Here is a 21,944-nt window from a genome sequence, read left to right as displayed (position 1 = left end):
TCACGATTAAGTGGTACCTTCTTCATTGATGGTCTAGGAGGAATGGGAAAAACCTTTTTGTATAAAGCATTATTAGCTGCTGCGAGGTCTCAAAATTCAATTGTTTTGGAAACCGCATCTTCTAGAGTAGCCGCATCTCTTACTTGGAGATCGAGCTGCTCATTCGACGTTTAAAATTCCTTCAGAAATAGTTGGTAATGTAAGCTGCTCGGTCAGCAAACAATGACCTTAGGAACTTTGTTGAAAATGTCAAAATTAATCATTTAGGATGAGGCACCCATGGTCAATCGTCGTGCTATAGAAGTTGTAGATAAAATGTTAAGAGATGTCACTGATTGTAACTTCCCTTTCGGTGGGAAAGTGGTAGTTGTTGGGGGGGGGGATTTTCGACAAGTTTTACCAGTGGTACCAAGAGGGAAAAAGGAAAACATAATGAAAGCTAGCTTAGTATTCTCTGAATTATGGCCTTCGCTTTTACATCTACCATTAACTAAGAATATGAGGGCAAAGTTTGATACTACTTTTTGTGATTACTTGTTAAGAATTGGAAATGGAACAGAGTAGCAACATACTTGTAAGTGTATCGAGCTTCCAAATAATATAATTATACCATTCAAGGATGAAATAACATCTTTAAAATATTTGATACATCATGTCTTTCCAAATATAGAAGCTCATGCTGACAATTTACACATGATGGTAAATCGAGCTATTCTTAATCCTAGAAATGAATCTGTTGATTATATTAATAAGATGTTATTAGAATAGATTCCTGGAGAAATTTTTATGTATTATAGCTTTGATGAAGCAATTGATAAATCAGAACAGAGCTTGCAAGAAGATTTACTCAATAGTCTGACTTCATATGGTATTCCACCACATGAGTTGAACCTTAAATTAAACTGTCCTATAATGTTATTAAGGAATATCAACCCTTCTGAAGGATTATCCAATGGAACACGACTGACTTCTCGAAAATTTCAAAAGAATGTAATTCTTGCTGAAATTACGTCTGGTGATTATTTGGGAAAACATGTCTTCTTGCCAAGAATCCCTTTTATACCACTTGAAATCTTCAATTCCATTTAAAAGAACTCAATTTTCAATTAGGCCATGCTTTGCAATGACAATAAACAAAATACAAGGATAAACATTTGATTTTGTTGACTTATATCTTCCAGAACCTTTTTTTGTCATGGCCAGCTTTATGTAGCATTGTCAAGGGCTAAAACGAGCAAGTCCCTCAAAGTTCTACTTAACCCATCAAACAATGAAATTTTACACAGCGCATGTACTAAAAATGTTGTATATAAGGAAATTCTTTCATTTATACATTTATAGAAAATCTTAAATCGAATTGTTTTAGTGCTATCTTTTTCAATGAATGAGTAAACATAGAAATTTAGTTTCACTCCTTGCCTTCAAAGGAGAAAATAGGGGACACATGAGACAATACTTGAAGGATGGAGTTGCACTTTTGATTCTAACATGGGATATCAATCAAAAATTGATAGTCGGTGAATAAATTCACCTGAAGATTTTATTTATGTTCTTGAAATATTTGTTTTATTATTATGAATTTACATTCTATAATGATGTCAGGCATTTGAAGTACCGTTCTTTCATCACCTTACAAAGAAAGATTTAAAAATGATGACTTGAAAAATTGTTGTTGATGCTGCTGCTGCAACTGAGTTGTTCTTTTTTACTTTCAAAAAAGATAAATCTATTGTTAGAAAGACTTCTCTTAAATGGTATGTTATTCAGTGGCCTAGAATATGCTTGGAATTAGTGAAATTTCTTAATTTTAGCTATTCCTATGTAGCTAATTTTATGGTTTATCTATGTATTGCATCAAGTATTGGTATGTTTGGGACGAAGAGGTACTCCATTTTTCTGTAGTCATATACACTTTCCTTTCATTTATTTCATTGCTCTCTTAAGAAATGCTATTTTTTTGCTCTCTGGAATTTTATGTGTATTGCACATTATTTTCGAGGGTGTCATGGCTTTTGTTTTACCTTTGTGTGTTGTAGAGTTGAAGTGAAGAAATAAGGGGAAAACTTGAATCATTGAGCTATCGTGGAGATAATTTGATTTTTATCTGGCCATAAATTTAACAAAGGTCAAGAGTTTTCAATTGAGGTATTTTCATATTTTTTCTTAATTTTAAGCACGGTATTTTGTTCGATTATGGGGTTTTCCTGAATGGTATTGCTGTTTTTTTTGTTTTTTTTAAATATGACAATATTTGGAAGAAAGTTAGCTGACTTTCTTTGGTCCTTTTGATTGTCACGAAGTGTTTAATTTATGATGTTTTTGAATCAAAGTTTACCTTTTTCAGATGTCAAAATCAAAATTGAAATAGACTTCTATTAGCTGCAATTTGTAGTCAAGTAGAGCTATAAAAAGGAAGAAATTCAATTTGAAATCAATTAACTTTATTTGAAATTCTAATTCATTTATGGATATTCTGAAAATCTTGAGCTTGTAGATCCATAGACAAGGCACAACTACAAGAATTAAAGTAAGAAAAAGTAATTAGGCTAAGTAAAACAATTGTTTCAGGAGTAATATTGAATAGATAAAAACACAACTACCCCCAATAATAGGTAGTATTTCAAGAATTTATACAAGAAATGGCTTCTCAATCAGCACATCGGGTACAAAGAAAAAATTAACAAGACAAAGAGATGCCCAAATGGCTAAAACAAACTCTCTTGGTAATGAAATTGAAACGTAAACATAAATACAATTATGTCATTAGGGCACGTTTATAATATAAGATAAGACTGATGGCTTTTGTTAACGCTAACTAATTCTATCCAATTGTTTCTACCATGTATATCATGGAAGATACATCAATAAAAAAACCTCCAAATAGTTAGGTGCTTCATCCTTTGTCGACGAAAACTTCTGTAAACTCAACCACAAACTCAACACCAGTTTCGGCCCACGGAATCCCCTCAGGGCTCCTAAATTTACCAATCATTAGAAATTTAATCTCAAGTGTAGATGGTGACTTTGGGAATTAGGTGGCTTCTAGAATTACTTACTTGAAAATTATGGGTTTTTGTAACTGGTGACTTTGTTGGAGTGAGGATATTATTATATTATGTGTCAAAAGAATGCAATCTGTCTTGGGTTCTTTTAATGAAATGACATTCTGTTCTCAAATTTGATTCATCGTTCTTTCCTTTATTAATATGAACGTTCTTTTAACGAGGTAAAATTATATTTTCTAATTAATCAAGTTGTTTCTGCCATGATACCTAAATTTTCTGTATTTTTGATTGCTTTCAATTTTGTTTTCTGTATTAATTCAACTTTTTTTTAATTATGCTAATTAGTTTTAATGTTTGATATCAACATTCAATTTTTTTTATTGTGGTTGCTAGTTGAAGTTTTGCACGGGACTATCCCAAAACCCAGGTCACAAATCTTGACCTTTATCATAAAAGGCAACCTTTCTCCTCATTCAGGTTTGGGTTATAAAACCGACCCCCTTTTCTCCGGCAGCAATAGCAATGCTCCATCTGACCTTGAGAATGAAATTTATTGCTCATTTAGTTACAAAGTAGTTCGATATATGCCGTCAGTGAAATTTGTCGAGACATATTATTGCAAGTATAATTCGTTATGTGATCGCCAAAGATGTTGACTATTATGCAAATTCAAAAGTTTATTAGTTCATAAAAAGTGACGATGAACACTTAGTTGAGTCTCTTGCTTGTTAGATTGTTGTTATGTGAGTTAATTAGCTGACTCCAAGTTTATTGAGAACAAGTGAACAAGGCTTAGTTTGTTATTACACCTGTTGATTGTGCCATCAGCTGGTTCTATTAACCAGTTAGGCAATCGGCATATAAGTAATTTGTACTTCATTTACATTTTATCTGCCTTTACATTTTACTTTAACTTGCGTTAGTCTTCCTTGCATATCAGATAGTAGGAGTGTAATGCAAAGTGAAGATGCTCAATCAACATTGAATTCAAAATGCATGACATTTGTTTGTACTTTAGATGATTTATTTTATTATTTAATAAATATTTTTATCTGATTACGTGCTAATGATCTATTTTAGGTTTGCTATTTCTAATATGAATTCATCTAAAAGCTGGACAAGGTTACATACAACAATCTCCATCCATACACATCATGGATTCCCATGGTGAATGTCCTGAACTTTTGAATTGACTGGTCCTAACTTTTTATTCTCATTTTCTCATATCATGTATGTCTTTTCTGGGAGGGAAGAATTTTTATTAGAATGCTTTAACGGATTCATGTATAACAAGACTTATCTGGAAAGTTTTCTCAAAGATCTCCTTCATTGTTTGCTTCTCTTTTCCCCAGAGTTTATATTGCAAAATTCTTGTCAGCAACTTTGGAATTTTTCATTGACCCTTTTTTGCATAAGTTCTATATCCTTTTGATTTAAAGTCATCAACTGCATAGCCTTTTCAATTGCCCAAGGGACAGTAATTTACTTGTAATTGTCTATTTTATTCACTTCTTTCCATTTGTTCATGAATAGAACATTTTTCTTTTACGCGGCATGTTAACTACATTGTAGTTGCAACAAAATATTGCCATTTTTATCTTAAATCTATTTCCCTACCATTTTACACCCATTGAAACTTAAATTTAACCAAATGAACATTTTTAAAGAGAAACATGAGTTGCAAAAGAGTCCTAATATTGAATTTGTAAGGGCCCTGTGCGTTGACTTAACCAACATGAAAATTCATTAGAAGCTAAATTAATGGAGGTGTCATTAGATTTTGTTTACACTCGTACAAGTTAAACATGCCTGTAGAACCCCAAATAATTCTAGACACCTTAGTAGCACTAAGACATGAATATTGGATGACTAAAGTATACTTCAGATTTTTAGTTTCATTTGAGACCCATTTTCGACATAGGAAACATTCGATTTGGAAAATAATATCTAAATAAAAGTTGTAGCTCTTTGAGTTAGCTTTCCAACGCACTTTGAATTACCTCAATCGGATATCGGGAGAAGAAGTTATGGTAAAAACACTGAAAACTGTGCAGTGTCAACCGGATTACAACCGGTCGACCGAAACTGTCTAAAATGAAAATTCTCGTTTTTCTCTAGAATTTAAATATTTATTTTCATCAATTATTTTCTTAAAGGACCACCCACATTTTTGGCAATAAAAACCCTACTAAATTGAAGCATTTAACCTCAAATTTAAATGGCACCCATGTTTTATCTTTTAAATGAAATTTAACCCTTCATTTGCTTTAAGTTATGGAATATTTACCTATAAATAGAGACCTCATTTCACTCATTTTTCTTACACCAAAAGCAAGACTTTTTATATACTAAAGAAAAAGTTTGCAAGAGAGAAAAAGAGAGGGAGGAAAATTATTTTTCCTAGAAGTTTAAGAAGTGTTTTCAAGCATTTTTCATAGAAGTTTTGGGTGTTATCAAGGAGTGTCTTCAAGTATCAATTCTCAACGATTTTCAAACATTCAAGGAGTGCATTTCTTTCAACGTCCAAATTTCATCGAAGTTTTCAAGTTTTCAAAGTTTCAAAAGTATCAATCAAGGTAGGTAGAGATGCAATGTGTTTAATCATATTAAGTTATAAGTTTCGATTCATATTAATGTTTGTATGTCAAATGGTACTTCGGTACGGCATATCCCTCTATGTTAATGGTTGTATGTCAAATGGTACTCCGGTACGGCATATCCCTCTATGTTGAAGAAATGTTCGTATGTCAAATGGTGCCCTCGGATACGGCATACCCCTTCATGTCAAATGGTGCCTCCGGGTACGTCATGTATGAAAAGTTATAAAGTTAATGTTTTGAAATGTATAACTTGATCACGAATGCACCTATGACACCTATTGAGTTTTTCAACTCACGGGTTTAATCACATCTTTACAAATTGAAGGAATTTTACCTCGGGCATGGATGGAGGAGAAAATGGAGAGTGATGCAACGAGCCAATGGAAATCCGGTGAATAAGTTATTTGGATTTATTTTTATGAAATGTTTTCCAATGTTATTTCATTAAAATTTTGAATAAATTATATTTTTTTCAAATAAATTACATTTTGTTGTTTTGAAAAATGATTCAGTGTTTTTGTTTAAAGTATTTGAAGTATTTTTATTTAAATTATTATTCGAAGATGTAAGCTTCCGCTAAAACGTAAACACTTGTTACTAAACCACCGGTTAAGTTAAGTAAAGTAAGTAGCGTTTCGATCCACTAGGGTCGGGGCGTTACAATGCCTAACTGGGAAACCCAAATGGCTACTTTATTTGATCCCGAACTATCCTTTGCTTAACTTCACTTCACTTCATGCTCAAAGCTGCCATTTTTGTAAGTAAATTATTACTTTATCTTTGGATTATATTTAATTGATATTTTGTTCTTTTTCCTTCAACATTTTCGTTTGCATTGGTTAACTGGTATAGGTAGCATGTCGGCTTTTTGAGCTGACTAACACATTGAAGTTGACTTTCATACCCACAACGGATGATAAGAAGCTATTTTATTTTGCTATGGGAGCTGCCATCTGTGGATATTTATATTGCATTTAGTTCATTCTTCTGCAAATCCCTCCTTAATGGTAAGTTATCTGATCTATTAACTAATCAATTGAACATGATACACATGGCTTATGGACAATCAGCTTATGGCTAAGATTTATGTTGTTGATAATAGGACAACTTCAGGGGTTTATTTTTTAAACGGACTAATAATGTAGATGATATTCATAAAGTTTAGAGATCAAAGAAATCTCAAGAAGGAAGATTATATAGGTATATTTCAATTGTGGGGCATTGCACCATAGGTTGTTGCATCTCACGATCAAAGTTTAAAGACTAATAAATCTCTTCAAGAATAAATTAGTATCAATATCCTATTTTTCTAGTTCTCAGGATCGTCGTCTTCAATACGAACAAATTAGATTGATTAATAAACTAATTTTAACATACTTCGATTTACTTGAAAAATGACCTAATAATCTAATGCTATTTTCTCGATGAACCTTTGGTATTGACATGATCCACTCCATAGTCTATCCCTTCAACAGATATTTGCTTCCACCACAATAAATTGTAATTTTAAAAATACTTTAGATGTAGAAACCCGAAAAAATAAAATAAAATTAGACTCATATTTTTAGGTGATGATCTAGTACCACGAGCCTAACCCATAGACGAACTTTATGCTCGACGCACACAAAAAATGAAAGCCCAATACTTGTCCAATACGTCTTAAATAAATTTTAAATGAAGTTGGAAGGAATTTAATGTTTTTCCAAAGTTTTGACCCGATGGTAAAGATTTATTTTATGTATAGTAAAGTTCATTTGCGAACATGGTTTTTTTCAAAATGGCGGAGCTATAAGTAGAAGAGATTTTATAAGTCTTTACTTGAGAATTTATGTTAATATTTTTTTAAGTTGAATAAAGTTTAGAAAAAAAAAATGATGACAAATATATAGTATTATATGTGTACCTTCCATGAAATATGCCCCATTAAGTGAAATAAATTCCAATTAGACACACGTTATCACAGGTCATTATAATGTGACTTAAAACCTTTGCTTTTAAAATGTTTTTAAATCCTTTTAAATTGATTTTAGCCAACTTTTCCAGAATTTGGGAATGAAACCCCCAAATTAGCCGATTAACTAATTAATCCATTTTAAATTCTCTTTTAATTAGGAGTGACAAATGTCACCGTTTTTTACTTTTAAATTTGTCATATGCGTGTAATTTATACATAAAATATATAAACACAAAAACATAACAACACAAATGCATTAAATCCTTTTAAATTCGTTTAATTTCTAAGGCAGGACACATTTTTAATAAAAGGAAACATAGACAATTCTTCAATTTATTCAATAAACGGCTTCCAACTTTTTTTCAAGGGCCAATTGCAAGTCACATATTTATCTTTCCATCAAATCATTTATATCTTCTCCATTGTATGCTTTGTCACTTTGTAAAGAAGAAAAATTTCCCAAATTAAGAAAAAGAAAAGACAGGCAGATTTCGTTTTTAGTATTGGTTGCATTCACGAAGCCATATTTACGTTCGATTTCTTCAATTCAAAAGCATCACACGAAAGTAGGTAGAGGTACAAGTGTTATTTCGTTTCCAAATTATAAATTTTTCGTAAATATTTAAATGAAATGGTACCTACGGGTATGCTGCTTCAGCACTACAATAGTTGAATGATCATTCTCCGGCTCTACGTGTTATAATAATGTTACAGAAATTGGATTATGCTGGAAATCCATCTATGTGCGACGGTATAAATCTATAGTTAGTAATTTTTAATTTGAAAACGAAGTGCACCAATGATATCTATTGAGTTTCAAACTTATAGGTTAAATTCCCTTTCTACAGATTGATTTGACTTGGTTGGGAGCGTGGATGATGGTAGATGGAGATGCGGCATGAAAGTCAGTGACTTGACAAATTTAATTAAATTATGAATGTTTACGTGTATTTTTATTTTATTTCTATGGACGTCATATTGAAACTATTCTAAGAATATTTCTCATGAATAAATCATGTTTGAAGGTAGATATATGTCATAGAAATAAATTTACAAATCGCCGTTTACAGAAAAAAATGTTAGCAATTTAAAGTTTTGTTGTCTCCTCAAAATTTCAGTTTATGTCTCCTCTTTAAAAATTCATAATTCTTTCGTTACTTGGCATTTTTATACAAAATCAGTGGCGTTGGATAGCCTAACAAGTTAGTTACTAAATAAACTTGGATTCATATCAATTCGATGTCTGTAGAATTTTATATGTCACATAAAATAAACTGTACTGGGTGCTGTCTCTGTTTTTCAGCTTCTGCCCTTGGGTTCAAAAATTTATAACTCACTCATTAGTTGAGATTTTTGGACAAAACCAATTGAGTTTGATAATCTCAAGGGTTGGCTACTGAGTATAGTTGAAATCCTGTCAATCCGGTGTCGGTAGAATTTTATATGACACTTAACGTAAGCTGCGCTGGGTTACCTTTTAACCCAAGTTGCTGCGAGGTTTAAAAAAATATTTTAGTACCCTATATGCTATCGACGGGAGTCAATTTTTGAACATATCATATTATAAGGAGTTTTCAACTCTTTGCTAAAATTTCATGAATTTTTGAGGTTGATACCCATGCAAACGAATTTATTTTGTCAATTACCGTTTGAGACAAAAACTGAAATAGCAATATTACTTTCAAAGTTTTGCAAAAATTTCACGTCAGAGTGTGGTTACATGCATATATGGTATGCTGTAAATATGGTATGCTGTAAATACGGTATGATGCATATGGGGTATGCTACAAATACAGTATGATGTAAATACGGTATACTGTGAATACGATATGTTACATATACGGTATGCGTAAATTTAACATGTAAAGTGCATATACGGTATGATTGAATCCCTTTTTTTAAAAATTTTTTTCTTTTAGTATATAAAAAAAATTGAATTAAATTTTCTAAAAATTTAATCTTTATACCTTCCACTAAAAATACGGTGAATTAATTTACGGCTAAAGTACAGTTAATCTTGTGACATTTCGATCCATGCTGGTCGTGGCGTTACAATAGACAACTAACATTCGTACCTTTTGCCAGAACTTCGGTAATTTGATTAATGGTTCTTATGGAATAAAATGTATTCGAGTAAATGTGCCCATACTTTTATTAATTTTCTGCATAAATAGCCAATCTATCTTATTACATTTTCCAAATTGTTTTAAAGTGGGAATTATTCACAATTGATTAATCTCTCTTTTTGCAAGCATTTGCTTCGACAGGGAATGTTCAACCCCCTAGAAGTATGAGGGGACACAAGAGAGACTCCATCCGTACATTGGATAAAGGTGCTAAATTCAATCATTGAACCACGGTTGATGGTATTTATCACTCTCGCCAAAATAGTGATAGTGAGGAGGATGACGGCAATAGTGGTACATCTTTGGCTAACCGCCTATGTCTTCAAGGTAGAATTGTTTTTGGTCGCTCTGGGGCTCTCATAGGTTCAGATGAAGTAGATCGAGAGCAAGATTAGCAAGTAAAGTCACCTTCTTCAAAAGAAGGTTCCCCAGCCACTGTTGGAGTATATTAACACCCTCGATTGATCATCTTCGATTTGGTTTGTTCCTTTTACGGTTAGCAGACATTGCTCGAGTATATTAACGCCCTTGATTGATCATATTCGGTTTGACTTGTTCCTTTTAAGGTTAATTTTCATTTTGGAAGATAAACTATTTTAGTAAAATTTAGAGTTTTGCAGACAATTATGGTTTCTTTGTCTGTGTTGGAATGAAGATGCATCCTTGTTCAATATGATGGGACTTTTAATTGAGACCTGATGCTATAGGGCCGAAAAATTCAACACTTCTTCACATTGTTGCTGGTAGGGATAGGATACACTAACTAATGATCCTAGAAAGGTAATATAGTTTCTCTTTCCATCAGTTTTAATGTTCACAGGGAACCATAGAAATTTGTTCTTTCAAACATGCATTTTCCTAGAAAATCGTTCATTATCTTATTGCCCTGTACACTATATACTATTTTCCAACTTCTCATTCGATTGATTGGAGAGCCGGGACACTATGAATCATTTTGCTGCTATGGTGTAAAAATATCTATTGGTAATTAATCTATCTTTTTAGAGCAACGGAAGTTAATTAGTTTATTTAAATGTCTGTTTATGTGTTTCTTCTATTGCCATATACTTTTTTGGCTCCCTGTCTTTGTTTTGGAGAGGCAATATAGTTATTTAACTCTGCTAGTAACAACGATATATTTACTTCGTAGTTTTCATGAGATTCTATTGGATACTGGACAACAATTCTTTGTATTTCTTTCACCATCATTTTGAGAATGTTATTTACCAAAATGATCGAAAGGAAAATTCTCAAGGAGAATTCTGTTGTTTCCTGATATCTCCTATTCTTCAATTTGAAGGGTATCGGATTTTCATTTTTATTACTTATTGTGATTGTTGTAATATGTCTAGACTCACTAATAAGAGCAACTACTGTCATATGAACAAGTTAATAAAAGATCAAATTTTAGTCTGTATTTTTTCGATGTGATTTTCTCAGGTTTTGTTGAATTTCTCTGTGCACACTTTTTCAATTCTTTTTTTTTTTTTTATAAGGATTTAAAATATGAAAATTCATTGAAAATATTTTCTGTCCAATCTCCTATTGGGACCGATTGACCAATAATGCAGGAATTGAGATTTAATGAATTCCACATGTTGTAATTGATGTAATTAACAAGATTACGAATAACCCAAGAATAAGATTAAAGTAAAAAAATAAAAGAACTGGCAGAGGAATGATGTTATTTTATTCAATCAATGAAATGAGAGAATTACAGCAATAATGACTTTAATAAAACTAATAGAGGAGCCTTGTATTTATAGTATAAAATTTAGCCCTAAAAGAGTCCTAAAAAAAGTAAGAAATCTAATGCAATTTAGATTCCTATTTGAGTCACACTTCTAACAATCTTTACCTTGACTCAAATTCCGGTGCAACGAACGAAGCTCCAAAATTTCTCCACTTTGAGAAATAATTCGTCTGCATCAGAATGAACTGACCAGTCTCCTCAACGCTAACCAAACTCTCCACGATAACACGTTCCCCGCTCGGCGTCCACAAGCAACACCCAAACCTGAACCCGGGTTCCCAAAATTCCTCTTGGAATTAACAATCACTGGACAGGGTCGAGGCACACCCTGTAACAAAAACCACACCAAATGCACAATCAGAAGGTCTCTTGCCAATATTGTCACCTTCAATGATTTCTAAAGCTTTACAGATATCTCCAAAACTGTACATACGCTCCATGAGTCCATTGGTATTACAAGAACACACTGTACTTGCTAAAATTGGTGGCAAAGCGGAATCACCAACACTCCCTTGAGCAAAGTTCTTAACTGACCCAAAGCCAAACCCGAGAGGTACTGTACCAAATTGAATGTCCACCACGGTACTAAACTTGTCCAAATGTCTCTGAACTGGTTTTGCGCTCCCCTGCAAGATGTACAACTGGGATTTCCTCCGTCCCTCCAGTACAACCTGGACACCTCTTCAAACCTTCAAGACTCCACCTCCACTTGAAAATTTGTACATTTTTTCATCTAAGGTACTAAGTGATATGAGATTCTTTGTCAAGTCTGGAACATGGTGAACCTGATCAAGTGTCCTCACTGTTCTATCCTGTAACCTCAATCTAACTCAACCGATTCCTGCAACCTGGCAAGATTGGTTGTTTCCCATGACAACTCCACCTTGCTTCACCATCTCATATGTTTGAAACAAAGCCCTATTGGGACACATGATATGAACAAGTAGAATCCAGAATCCACTCCTCAAGTTTGAATTCCCAGTCAAATACAGCCAACATCACATCTCCATCATCACAAAAATTTTCAGCAATATTAGTATCGTTCGAATTACCTGATTGCCCCGCGTGATTTGCATGTAAATCACCTTTACTTTGCAACTTGTCGCAATCTTTCTTGATGTGTCCTTTCCTCTTGTAGTAATAGCAATACACATTGTTGTACTTCACCTTCGATCTACCCCTCCGTCGATCACCATAAGTAACAAGAGCATCCCCACTCCCAGATGCAGGATCTCCAACCAACAACTCTATCTTCTCTTTTGAGAACAGGGCGTGGTATACCTCCTCAATGGATAACGTGTCAAGACTATACAGAATAGTATCATGAAATGACGAAAAAGAATTGGGTAGCAAACACAACAGGACCAAGGCTAAATCATCTTCATCATATTTTACCTCCAACGTCTACAAATCTGCAACGATCTCCTTGAACACAGCAAGGTGGTCCTGCAGTGACCCTCCTTCTGCCATGCGATGAGAATACAACCTCTGCTTTAGAGTCAGTTTGCTCGTCAAACTCTTTGTCATGCATAACTGCTCCAGCTTGAGCCACAAAGCAGCCGCTGTCTTCTCCTTCAAAACATCTTGCAGCAAATTGTTGGATAAATGAAGTTTGATTTGTGCTAAAGCCTTCCGATCCTTCCATTGTTTCTCCTCCATAGACAAGCTTGCTGGCATCCTATCAAAATCCAGCAAAGCATCATCAAGAACCATCTGCGTCAACACAGCTCTCACCTTTACTTGTCACATCGAAAATCTTGTATTGCGATCCAATAGCGGAATTTCATACTTCAACAAATTCATCTCTGAAAAATCTCAATCCAATCACGAAGAACTTGCAACCTGCAACACCTAAAACTGAAAACTACCGAACGTGCAAGGAGCAAAATAGTTCAATACCACAATTTTGCCCAAAACTGAAATTGGACACCCCTACAAGGTCCGTCTCGTCGTCCGGAGAAAACTGCCTGAAGACACTGTCGCCGGAAAACGCTGCACGCGCCGCCACTCTCCTTGCTAGAGTTCCACCGCTGGCGATTGGCCGGAAAAGCGCCGACGACATGTGACCCTTTTTGGACCATTTCTGCCTGCTGAGTCCACTGGTGGTGTTCGTTTCTCTAAACTCTTTTTGGTTTGACCAGAAAACGCAAAAATAGATCCGGTAGAAAATCGAAAAATTGGACAGATTCGTTTTCTGATTTTCTGGTAATTTTCAGACGATTTTTTGATCAATTTCAGGCCAAAAATTCACCAATAACCCCGCTCTGATACCACTTGTTGGGACCGATTGACCAATAATGCAGGAATTGAGATTTAATGAATTCCACTTGTTGTAATTGAAGTAATTAACAAGATCACGAATAACCCAAGAACAAGATTAAAGTAAAGAAATAAAAAAACTGGTAGAGGAACGATGTTATTTTATTCAATCAATGAAATGAGAGAATTACAGTAATAATGACTTCAATAAAACTGACAGAGGAGCCTTGTATTTATAGTATAAAGTCTAACCCTAAAAGAGTCCCAAAAAAGGTAAGAAATCTAATACAATTTAGACTCCTATTTGAGTTACACTTCTAGCATCTCCCACATAAATCGTTTGTTTTTGTTGAATGCTTTATGATAAATGTATGAAATCGGGGAAATTGGCACAAGTCAAGAATAATTCCATGAAATGATTATTGCATTTGCCATATTTGGTAAAGTTGGACCTTTAGAAAATGCAAATATTTTTCTAGAACACTCAACACGCTAACATTACTTTTAAAAAAGACCATTCTGTGCATTGCACGGACATGGCACTAGTGATATAGGAACGGGAAAACAGAAATTTAACATTAATTATTATGTGGAATAAAATAATAATTTTTAACCAAGCGCGGTAGTTGAGATTAGCCAAAGGTTGGTAGAAAGTTGGTATACAATCACAGAGTCAATATTGCAATTAGTCACCAACCAAGAGTTGAAAGTAAATATCTCAATGTCTCCATTTGTTGATATTAATATTCCTAGTTTTAAGTAAAGTCCTATGAAATATCAGTTTTTACTTTTTGACCTGAAAAAGTAGAATTCAAACATGGCGTATAGAAACAGGAATTGCTCCCACCATTCGAGCACCGCACCATGTACGCGTAGTTACTGAAATCTAACAACTACATTTGTAATCCAAAATAAAGCTCAAAGCATTTCCCAATTGTCCACAATAGAAGGAGAAAAAAATAAATAAATAAATATAAATAAAAATAAAAATTTAAGGCCTGCCCCTGCCAAATGATCCTGAAGCTCCAGTTCGCCAAGTTTAACGACCCATTGTAGCTCAAGGCAGCTTCCATCCTGTCCCAGGAAAAGCAAATTCATGCACTCAAACGTGGACTAAAAAAGTGAATGAATACAGCTGCAAAAAACTCAATCCGCTGGTTAGTGAAACAGGAGAGAAGATTGGAGGACCTTAAGTGCATATTTGATATGCAGTACTCGATAATATAATGAAAAAAAATTACTTTTTTTCTTAATACTGTCTAGTTCTAATCAATTGCTTCTCTAGGGTGCTTCATGCAAGTGGCGTTAAACAATTAAACAAAAATGTGCTGGAAGGATATGTTAATTTTTTTTTTTTTTAAAAAAAAAAAAAAAAAGAAAGGTCATGGCAACGAGTCATTTTGTAGTTAAACCAGCATACATAGATCAATCGTGCTACAAAGCCCAGGTTTAAATCCCGGGCTCCAATCCTAGGCCAAGGTGGAAACACCTCGACCGTTGATCTTCTGCACTTGGGGGGCCCACCATCAAAATCAGGGACAAAGGCTCTGCCCCTGGAACGGAACCCGGTATTTAATCCGGGGTTCTTCAACATTTTCCTTACATACATACCTCAACACCATCTTTATTTGTGTGCAAAAAATGACAACCAATCATTCTGTAGTTAAACTGACATATACAAGATACCTCAGGAGTCAAGACCATCCTTACTTCTGTATCTTACTTTTGCATCCCTACTTCCATTATAATGAACAAAATGTACTCTTTTTTCTTTTAATTAAAAATCACAACCTTCAAAAGCATTATTTCTAGGCTTCACCTCTTTCTCAATTAAAAGGTTGACAAAATGCATCCACCATATTAAATTCCCATCCTACTACTACGAAGCTTCATCCCCAATTTTATTAATTTATAAATTTTTTATTTAGTGGATGTAATTTGGAATTCTTTCCTAGTGTTTAATTTTAATAAATAGATGTCGTAACAATTTACTTCTGTGAAACTATTTTCACAAGTACTGTAGGCACTTCACAAAATCAGCCTGCACGTTACCCAATTGATAAGATTTTTGAAACTTCCTCGCACGATCCTAAATTAATATTTATAAGATCATATACTGCCATTCTTTCATAAAAGGTTCACTTATAGGAATTAATTGTTAAGAGAGAAGCCTCTCTGTTTGGGTCCATCCTTCCACATTATATCCTCTACATGTATAGGAATTAATGTTACTCCCAAGTAAAGGTGGGCCACTGGATAGCACACCTCTTCAGGATAATCAAATTGACATCATGAAATCAAGTTTCAGGGACTAAACTACATGAATAAGACATTGTTTTACATACGTTAACTACTATATGTCATCTGTGAGATTACCCCGAGGGAAACATAACAAGTAAGTGAAATGAAAATCTTATTTTCACATTCTGATATGCCCGCAAATTTTAAACATTTTACTTCTTCTCGGAGAATCAACTACTAATAACGAATTTCAAATAATTATTAATGGAAAGGATGACAGAGTATCTCAGCATGATGATTGCTCATATAGCACAAAACTACACGTGCTTTCACACTCGGATGAAAGCTGGCCTATTCTTCACCGTCCATTCCACCTGGTGGAAAGAATTCAACCATTTGCATTCCTCTTCCAGCGATTGCAATCAGATAATAATTTCTGAAATCAACATGATAACAATGAGGTAAACAAGTAACAGAGGACGAAACAAAACAACAGCTATAACAAGAATTATCAAAATTGAAAAATGATATTATTTCCCTCACCTTCCACAGGCTTTAACATCCAATGCTTCTGGCTCTGGAACACTAATAACTAAATTAGCACACTCCTCGAGTCTACCACGGTCAAGGTTCCAACACCTGACACGCTGATCAAGACCAGTAGAAAACGCCCAACGCCCATCGGTCCATACACCTTTTTGATAAAATTAAAAATTGTGCTATATCATCTATAAGACCAGAAATTATTTCTCTTCCGAAAATCAAGGCTCTTACCAAGAATATGTCAAATTTGTTATTTCATGCAAACAATTAATCAGAGTTTTTGACCTTAATGTATAAAAACAACTTCCATGAGATTCTGTCGTAATTACTTCTAACACAAGGAATTTTCGTACGATATGAATGTTAATATTGTAGTCTCACTATTGAAGAAAGGAGCAGAAAAGATCCAGTTCTAGTAAGCTTGTGATGTTTACGGTTGTGCATTCAGAAAGGACAGCTGACAAGAATAAAATAAAATGCAAAGTCTTGATACTTTACCATCACTTCGATTTACTAAAGATCCTTTTAACCTCTAAATGGAAAGGATTAAAATAGATCAAGCATTAGAAACAAATAACTGAACAAGTACCTTTGACAGCAGAGCTATGAGCTGAGTTGACCTTATCCAGGGATAAAAACTTTATCTGATGGTTTTGGATTTGACAACTGTAACTAGACTCGTTATTACTCGCTGTTGAAGTCACACAATGATTTTCTGCAGTAAAATTCTCAGAGTGCAGGCCTGTGTGATTTATTTCCAAATCACATCTAAGAAAGCTAAGTGCTTGATCATCACCCCCACTTACAACATAGAATGAAAACCCAGAATCACAAATAACTGGGTCCTCTATATAAGAAACACTAAGAGAGTTGACCCCGGACTGATGAACATTATTCAAAACATGTATGGCAGCTACTGCAGACATTTCTGTTGATGAATCATCTCTTTTTTCTTCCATAACAAGTGAAGAATTCTCTGAAACTTGGGGATAAACAGGAGAACATCTTTGTTCAGGAAAGGACATGTTTGATGATGGGCAAATATAATTTTGCATTTCATTGCTAGATTCTGCAGTTTCCGTGGAGATCAAATCATTGTCAGATTTTCCGTCCAAAACATGATGACCAACTGATTTTAAGCCACCTGTTTTTTTCTTTGAATTATGATTATTTATGGATCTCCACCATCGTCCACCTTGGCTTCCTCTGCCTGTGCGTGGCCTTTTCTGAAATTCTATGTAGTTTTCAGTTTTGAAGGTTGATATTCGTTGCATAAAATTTCCAACACATTCAGTCAGATCCCAAAAGGCAATACTTCCATCAGTAGATCCACTAATAACAATGTAAAGATTCCCAATCTGTACGTTTCCTGAAAAATCAGGTTCTATAAAGTTATTCAAATAGTCATTATAAGGGAAAAAATTGAACAGTGACGCTAAATTACAATCTTCAATATCCACCTAAAAACTTCTTAAAAACAGTGTGAAATCACGAACAGGAACATGAAGAAAAAGATAGAAGAATAAACTGCCCAAGAGACTATCGTTAATATTCAGGCCCCACATTGATTGAAGTCAAAGGTACAGGAGTAAGAACAGCAAGTTTTTGTCTCGGAATTGTGATAGAATCCAAATTAATAGCTAGTTCAATTGTCACTTGCTTTGGGGGTATTATGGGGATTTAATATAGGCTTTTGTCCATAAATAGGGAAGGATATTTTCATTTCAGTAGGCAGAAATTAAGGGTGGAATCGGGAGAGAGATGGGCCTCTCAAGCTCGTCAAACTATTATAATTTTCCATTGTCATTTCATTCAGTAATATGGATTTGAGGTTCCTATCAGATTGTAACTTATTAGTTCATAATCTCCGTTAGATGAGAGCTTTATTTTAAGATTGCACTTACAGGTAGTCGACTACCATGTGGCACACTTTGCACTTTGATTTACAGAAACTTCTGACAGCATCATCATTATTAAGGCCCTGTTTGGGAGCAATTTTTTCATCCAAAAAATTGATTTTTTGATCGTTATTTCACTATTCCAGCCGTCATATTTGACTTCTTCTCTCACGGGTGGACCCCACTTTTCTCCTAACGGTCAAAAAATCAATTTAAAATCACTCTCAAACAGGCTCTAATAGAAGACCAGAACATTTTTAGAAGTTAATTGGAATTTGGAACTGTTGATTTGTCGCATAACATTTTGAAATTTCTCAACAATTTGATTTGTTTATCAGATTTTACAAACCTTTAGATGGCAGAAGCTTAGGACCCACTACATGCTGCAAAGCTAGGACAGGTGATGACAAAGGAGCTAATGAGGCCACATCAAACCTGCCATGCAATTCAAAATAGAACAAAAAGGAAATTAAGGCAAGAAATAGAGATTGCAAAGAAATTCAGTTCACATCATCCAAAATTGAGCACAAGATATAGCATTTTTATAAATGCATTCATTTGCAATGTTCTATAAGCTAATTAATGGAAGTTAAAACGCATACCAGAGCCTATAAGGTAATACAAGGGCCCGTAATGTAACTGTAGCATCTGAACAAGCAACAACAACGAAACAGACAGAGATCCTGCAGGAGATCACATTCACTTAAGAGTCATGATATTTCACTCTGAAAAATAATGTAGACAAAAATCCACATTAAGAGAATACAATGTTGTTACTCAAAGAGACCTGGACTTAGAAACTTTAACTAGAAAAGCAGTAACAGCTAGATATCTCCAGTCATTTTCAAATTTATCTCCATGGTCCATCTTCCTGCATTCTGAAGAATGTGATTCACCAGATACGGCATTGGACTTCATAATGCAAGCATTTTCAGCTGTTTCAAAAACTCCCTTCGTGTTTTGTCGTTTTGCATAACTAGTACTTTTGGATGGCATATCAGTGGAGAGCCATTGGAAGGACAATAATGGCATTGTTGCTGAAGATGAGCTAAAGCTTTTTTCATGTTTAGTATCTAGTTCGCTATATTTTGTGTCTACTCTTTTGTTGCTCGTCCTAATTATTTGTTTCCATGCAGTTACTACCCGTTTTGCACCAACAGATATTAAAATGAAAGGAATCTCTTGCTCTTCTAAGGTCCCATTTTGTCTGTAAACCACATCAGGCATACCCAACAAATCTGACATAAAGATATTTATCTTCGACACTGAGCATATTGAACGTACAGCCGATCCACCAACATGTTCTCCTAGTAGTTTGGAAGTCAACCAATTCTCCTTACCTGGCTCAGCCCTGAGACATTTATCAAACAATTAATTTGTAAAAAGCTCAGTAATAGGTGAAATTGAAAAATTAAGTCTTTAAAATTGTGTTTCCCCAGGCTGCGCCAGATATCAGCATTTTCCCAGGCTGTGTCAGATGTCTTACTCTTGGATTATTGGAAAATATAAAAAATAAAATAAAAAATAGAAGTCTTACCCAGTCAATCGCACAGTTCCATCTTCACAACCTGTTGCAATCCAAGAATGTCTAGAAAGAAAGCACTGCCCCTTTTCTGAACTGGACAGTGAACATCCAAAAATAAAACACAAGGAATGTATCTCCCTGCCATGAAACTGCAACTGCAGACTTTGAGGATATATCTGTCTCTCATTTTCTGTCACCCTGCATCTGTGGACATGTATGATATTATCCTACCACAAAAAGGCAACAAGGGATTCCGTAAGTGTATATGGACGAGACAGTAAGAGTAAAAAATCAATAATAGTGCACAAAAAGGACCAGTATGAAGATAGTCCAACAACAGTTAGAATAGAAAAAAAATAATTTTGCGCTCTACGCTAAATTGAGATAGTGTATGAATACAATGTAATGACGTAGTCCAATGTTAATACTTTTGCAACAAAACAACTCAACAGTAGTGTTTTGAGACTGGATACTTCTTTTCTAAAGCTAGCCAGTAGTAGAGATGCCATTTCCTAGTCCTATAAGAACAATGGTAATATAACATTGCTGATTGCCCACTCCGATCCGAAATGGGAAAAGACTTTGTCCAATTTACATGGTTAGTTCTACTTTATTAGACTATGTGAGTACTGTTTGAAATTTCAGTCCCAACTAACTACATGATAGACCTTCATTTAAGATACTTTGAGACAGAAACTCCATATTCGCATAGGAAGTTGATTTTAAGAGAGAGAAACAGAAAGGAAAAGAAATAAATTTGACATGTAACAGAAATAGATGGAACCCAAGAACATACCTTAACGAATGCAAAGCAGTTTTTCATCTCTGGTATATCACCAAGATAATATGAATGAGGACGCCGCCATCCTCCACATGAAATTTGTATCACCTATTCCAACATCCGCAACATGAGTACTATGTTTCTACGTACATCAGATACGCATATACATGCATACAGTTTTGTGCATGTGCGTGCATGTCTCGTATAAAGAAGTGAAAGCTAACTTCCCCACCTTCATGGGAGATTACAACCCTCCCCACTTAAAAATTGATATAAATAAGCCCAATAGTAAGTTTGGAAAATAAATAGTTAAAATAATTTTAAAGACCTTCTATATAATTATTCTTTTTAATATTACATCATGCCCTATTCCACTGTTCATCCTCATTACATCGTTGCATACCAAGGACGTGGGTTGAAATGGAAAGAGTCCATTGATTGAATTTCTTTGTTTCAATCCCACCCCACACAAAAGACACTCATACTCCCAATAAAAACACCTTCTGATCCTTTGACAAGGGATCTGAGTTCATCACCCTGATCTTACTGTATATCAATTACAAAAACTTATATCATGTATAACTAATCCTTAGGCCAAAATCATTTTCATTTGTAGATTTAGCACTTGCTTAAATCAGTCCTTCGACCAAGTTGCTTGGTGAAAGGTGAATCTCGCTGTAGAAATTCACTGATTGTTCCCAAACTTAACCTACAAGTGCTCCATTTTCAGTTCAATGATTCAGGAGTTGATCTTCTATTTGAAGTTGTCATGGGAATGGTAGACGTGGAAAGTGTTCTGTTGTTTTGTTTTTGGTGACAGAATACTTCTTGATGACATTGACAACTCCAATCAAACCCCAATGATATAAGTGTAAGGAAATTTAAGTATCTCACATCAATACTACACATTAGTAGAATCGTCATCTTGCCACCATTGAAGACTCCATGGGATGTTAATAAATATCCCAAGCAAAATAAATATTTCAATATAAATTGTCTTCCTTCATGACCAAGTACAACATTTAAGATTTACATGATTTCAAATAATTTGATGGAGCCAACAGTTAATCTCAAAATTTAGGATCTCGACTTTTGTTAGGCATAATGATAAAAAGGCAGATCCTGGAGGATGGACAAGGTTTATAAACAATGAGATTGCCCAAATATTTACAACATGACTATACTATAATATTTTGATCTTTTTGTGTGTGCACGTGAACTCGTGTGCTTGTGTGTGGATGCACGTTCTTATGGGGGGG

At 34.4% G+C, this 21,944-nt stretch overlaps 1 protein-coding gene across 1 annotated transcript in view; it reads right to left on the bottom strand.

The window, feature by feature from the left end:
• Positions 1 to 15,989: 15,989 nt before the first annotated feature.
• LOC111412465 overlaps positions 15,990 to 21,944 on the bottom strand; it is a 15,657-nt gene continuing 9,702 nt past the window's right edge. Inside the window, exons 13-20 of the mRNA XM_023043398.1 lie at positions 20,701 to 20,793; positions 19,917 to 20,131; positions 19,167 to 19,730; positions 18,982 to 19,062; positions 18,729 to 18,814; positions 17,071 to 17,850; positions 16,482 to 16,632; positions 15,990 to 16,374 (exon numbers count right to left, since the gene is read on the bottom strand). Coding sequence (XP_022899166.1) covers positions 16,290 to 16,374; positions 16,482 to 16,632; positions 17,071 to 17,850; positions 18,729 to 18,814; positions 18,982 to 19,062; positions 19,167 to 19,730; positions 19,917 to 20,131; positions 20,701 to 20,793 — 2,055 coding nt within the window. The 3' untranslated portion in view covers positions 15,990 to 16,289. The remainder of the gene's footprint in view (positions 16,375 to 16,481; positions 16,633 to 17,070; positions 17,851 to 18,728; positions 18,815 to 18,981; positions 19,063 to 19,166; positions 19,731 to 19,916; positions 20,132 to 20,700; positions 20,794 to 21,944) is intronic.

The sequence above is a fragment of the Olea europaea genome, chromosome 16 (assembly GCF_002742605.1).
Source record: "Olea europaea var. sylvestris chromosome 16, O_europaea_v1, whole genome shotgun sequence".
Classification (NCBI taxonomy): domain Eukaryota; kingdom Viridiplantae; phylum Streptophyta; class Magnoliopsida; order Lamiales; family Oleaceae; genus Olea; species Olea europaea.
Note: the sequence above shows the minus strand (reverse complement) of the source record. Positions and strands in the feature narration are given on the sequence as shown.